Source organism: Loa loa (genome assembly GCF_000183805.2).
Source record: "Loa loa unplaced genomic scaffold supercont3.136, whole genome shotgun sequence".
Classification (NCBI taxonomy): Eukaryota; Metazoa; Nematoda; class Chromadorea; order Rhabditida; family Onchocercidae; genus Loa; species Loa loa.
In genome coordinates, this window is record NW_018108316.1 from 143,131 (window position 1) to 148,074 (window position 4,944).

The 4,944-nt window shown below is 26.2% G+C and overlaps 1 protein-coding gene across 1 annotated transcript; it reads right to left on the bottom strand.

Moving 5' to 3' along the window:
- Window positions 1-457: 457 nt before the first annotated feature.
- LOAG_12377 (hypothetical protein) lies at window positions 458-3,489 on the bottom strand (the record flags this gene model as incomplete). The annotated part of the gene is made up of 5 exons (XM_003147890.1): window positions 458-2,007; window positions 2,362-2,552; window positions 2,810-2,890; window positions 3,058-3,242; window positions 3,391-3,489. The coding sequence occupies 5 exons, from the start codon at window positions 3,487-3,489 to the stop codon at window positions 458-460; spliced, it is 2,106 nt and encodes a 701-aa protein (XP_003147938.1).
- Between the last annotated feature and the right edge of the window lie 1,455 nt (window positions 3,490-4,944).

The following is a 4,944-nucleotide window of genomic DNA, read 5'->3' on the forward strand; positions in this document are numbered from 1 at the left end:
GCTAACGAAAAGAACCAAATTAATCAATCAGAAATTGATCGATAAAAATTGATCAACCAGAAATTGATCGATAAAAATTGATCAACCAGAAATTGATCGATAAAAATTGATCAACCAGAAATTGATCGATAAAAATTGATCAACCAGAAATTGATCGATAAAAATTGATCAACTAATACTTTATGATTATAATTTAGTTTTTCAATTAAGGCAAATTTACATTTATATGAAGCCTCATAAAGTAGCATATAGGGGAGAGAATTCTTATTATAATGATAGGCTAAATAATACAACATGTTCTGATATCTAATGTAGTAACTTGATATTACTCATTCATAAGTTTATTATCCTGATTTCATCAATACTTCTTAACTGATATCATCTAATACAAAAGATGATATCAGTTAAGATATCATGTTTGATTTAGTTCATTTTTCATATCATCCATTATTTTAGATCATTTATTTCTCTCGATATCATTAGAAAAGTTTGCTTTTGTTGTCATTAATGTTATCATTGGAGAATTATTATCACTAAATATAGCAATTGATGGTGTAAATTCTGAATCTTTGGGTAAAAAATGATGTGACACTGAATGTGAATTACGTGGATAAGCGTAATATGATTCACGTGAAATTGATTGATGAGAAAGAAGTTCTGTAGAATTTTCTTCATTCGTTATATTAATTGATCGATTAAAAAGTTCAGAATGTGAATCAGAAAGTTTAATATCAATTTTTTTCGATGATATAAATGATGATTCATTGTTTGTTTGTTGTGAAGTTAACTGTAATTCTGTATCATTTTCTAGCTGATACAATCTTGGTGAAATATTCGTAACATTAGTTGACAAATATTCCGGTTCAATTGTCACTTTCGTAATCGATTTCTCACTTTCTGGTTTGCTAGTAATGAATAGGAAGGGGAATTTTTGTTGTGCTGAAATAACTGCATTTGATAGTGATGATAATCGTTCCTCATCATCATCTGATAAATTAGTTCCCGTGACGAATATTTCGTTCATTTCTTTCATCATTGATGATGAATTGCTGATGATAAATGGTAGTGAAAAAGAAGTTGAATTGATGTGTATGAACTTTTGAGAAAACATATCATCAGATTGTATTGATGTTGATGATGATGATGATGATGATGATAGTGATGGTGATGATGATGATGATAAGAAGGTTGTTTTAGGATTGTTAGTAATCGTCGTTGATTCTATCGACATCTCTTTTAATCCCTTATTTTTTATGCTCAATATATCTGGATATTCGGCAATTATTGGAGGATATTCAGTAGTAGGAGAAGCAAGGTTAACGGTTAATGGATGGCTAATTAATGTCATTAAACCATTATCAACATCAGATTCATCAGTTGTTGTTGATAATACTAACGATTGCAATGATTGAGATTGTGACATTTCTGTAGAATATGTGGAATAATCAGTTACAGTTTTTTCTGCTATTGAAATATGTGACATTGATTGTTGGAATAGATTTTGAGGATTTTTATCAGATAAAGTTAATAATGATACGGTTTCATCTGTTAATGTTGAATAAGGTGGTAGAATAAAAGTGAAAGGTAAGGTAGTCTCCTGATCCATTATAGAATCATCAGTTTTTGCTGATAATTGATATGATAATGTTGTAGTTAAAGTTGGCGAAATTAATGATCTTTTTGCACTTTCTGATCTTGAAATTGTATCCGATAATTGATTATCCATAGCAATTATCGCTGGCGTAGAATTAACTGCTTCAGATTCTGCTGTTGGAAAATTTACAAGTATTCTGGATGATTCACATCCTACAGGTTTAGTTACTATCATTGAGGGATCGTATGAAGTTGTAGTTGATCCAATATTTTCCACTTCTATCTCATCGTAAGTGGTAGTTGTAATCCAGGATACTGTAGAAGGAGTTTCTAATGTATCGGATGGTGTTATTGCATATCCGTTAGTTGAAATGAACAAATCTTCTGATGTCGTAAATTCTTTAGTTTGTAATGCTGAAAAAGTAATAATGGAAGAGAAAATTATGCAAAATATTCATTTTTGATATATTTTGGATGTAAAAGTTTTAAAAATTTGTATGAAATTTTGAAGTTTGAAAAGTATTCATGAAAAGAAAGATCAGTTAATTACAAGCTTTTTTAGACTTTTTTCTTTTTTGAAATTTTTTCTAGGAATCTTATAAGTTAATATTATTCAATCAATAAATTATAGTTAATCAGTAAAGTATGTAATTAATCAGTAAACGGCATATTGTTATCAGTAAACTTAAAGTCTACGGAAATATCCTGATAATCATATTGATAAAAATTCTAATAAACATTTACAATGTAACTTGTTGTACAACTTACCCAATAGAATAGCCTTAGTTAATTTATCAACATTCATATTTGTGGAATACACGCTTACGATATCACTAATATTCTGGAAATGTTCAGGATTACCGATAACAATACGAGGTGCACTACGTGGATTCTCCATTACCATTTGTTTCAGTAAATTTTTCACTGATCTTATATCATTCTTGTATAATTTCCGGTTTCTGAAATTTAATTCAATCAAATTTGAGATTTCACCAATTAATAATAACAATTTTTGATTTCAGAAATTTCTGATGCAACAAAAAAATTTCAAAAAATCATTTGTTTATTGCAGAGATGTACACTGAAGGTTATCTAATCAAGTAATAGATATGGTTGATAAGAAATGATAAGTAAATATGATTAAGTTTATTAGGAAGAAATAATTTCATTTCTTTCTTTTTTTATTTTTTTTATAAAGGATAAATGATAATTACACCTGTACATGGCCATATCTGGAATAAAAATTATGTTTGGAATTTGCGATGACCATGGAATTTTACGAAATGATTCAATTGCGCTAAAAAAAAAAAATGATATCCTTTGATAAGTATTATAATAACAATATGTTTTAATAAGTAATAAAATATCTTTCGATTTAAATAAAAGGTTGAAATTTTTGAAATTCAAAAAACTGCCCTTTTTTTCTATTTCAGGATTTATTTAACAAAAAAAAGGTATAATTACTTTGTAATGTTAATTTTGCTACCAATTTTTTCATCATTAAAAATCTTTTCTAATTCGCAAATAACTTCTGCCTCTGTTAACAATTTACTGAAAATTGCATTATCATTGAATCCTTCGATAACATATACTGCACATGGATTATCATTCTTTTCTACTAATTTTGCAACAATATCCAATATTTTATCCTAAAAACAAAAATCCATTTAATTTCAATTCCAATTCAATTTCAAATAATTTTACAATCATTTGAATTATCTCCATAAAATAATAATTGGAAATCAAAAAAAAAAGAAAACGAAAAATTTAAAATGACAATTGAAATTAATCACTTACTCTGTATAACATAGTTTCATTCTCTTTTTGCTTTTTACCTTTAGCTATATTTATTGTTAAAACGATAATTTCAGTTGATATTTTCTTTGTAATTGCCATTACGCTTGTTGTCACCTCTAAAAATTACATTGACAGATAAAATGACACCATTCTTATCATACTAGTTTACTCTTTGCCAAATATTATTTCATAATATTTCGAAATTATCATATCAAAGATTTATGCAAGAAGGTATTGATAGATATTAATGATAATTTTCCGCTGATAATTATTACACTGATATTATCACTATATTTATTGATTTATGTTATAAACATGGAAATAAAAAAAAGAAAAGATTGAAATTTTAACCAGGTTTATTTTTATTTAATTGATGATGATGGCTTTCAATTATTAGCAATATAACTGGTATAGCAATGGAAGCGACTAAAATAAGTAAGAATGTGAAAGCAAATAGGGTCCATTTTTTCTTACCACCATTATCCACAAGAAGTAATTTTCTTGCCATCCACTTCCTTCAATTTTATTTCAATTAACAATATTGCTATTAAGTATTAAATAATTTAATTTCAATTATTTGAGTTTTAAATTAAATGGGATCGAAATTTCAAAATACAAATTTCAATAATATCAATAGCAAGAATACTAAATGACATAAATATTTCATAGCATATATATTAAATTGTAAACATAATTATGTATTATAATACCTGAAGAATATTAATTAGCCTTTTCAGTTGCCTTTTAATTGGCTAAGCAATTGGCTACTAACTATTCGATACATTTCTGATCCTTTCTATAAATTAAACAAAAAAAGAAAAAATAAAACAAAAATTTCTACGATCATATTTGCGCTTTTCATTTCATTTAATCACCGCTAGAAAAATTAAGCTTTTATATTTTAGGAATGATAACTGTAACAGCTTTCTTTTTTTTAAATTAAACTTTATAAAATTCATCGGATTTTATTGAAAAATGGATATATGAATTGAATTTTACAATTATATAATACTATATTTGAATACAGAATTCATGCATTTGAAAAAAAAAAACGAAATAATTGATCAAAAATATCGATTATGTGATATTTCATTTTGAAAATTCGAAATTCTATTTAATAATTAAGTCATTTATGATGAAAAAGTTTCAAATCATTTCTCATTAAGCAAAAATGAAATATTATTAACAGTAAATTATGTAATTTTCGAAAAGTCATTTGCAAATATTTGAACAATACAGGTCATACATATATCATATGCAATAAGTTATTATGACTAGTACAATTTAGGTTAATAATTAATAGGTTAATTAGGGTAATCGTTATGATGAATAATATCGTAAGCAATTTTCTTAATTCATCTTAAAAGATTTGATCATCAGGTAACGATATCCGGTTATCATCAAGTAACGATATCCGATTATCATCAGGTAACGATATCCGGAGATAGATGAATGATAAAGAGAAGCCACTATTTATTTATTCGTTTAACATTTCGTATCAGTTGATATTATAAATTTTCAACAAATATGAAACAGGTAAGAAATTCAAAAAGA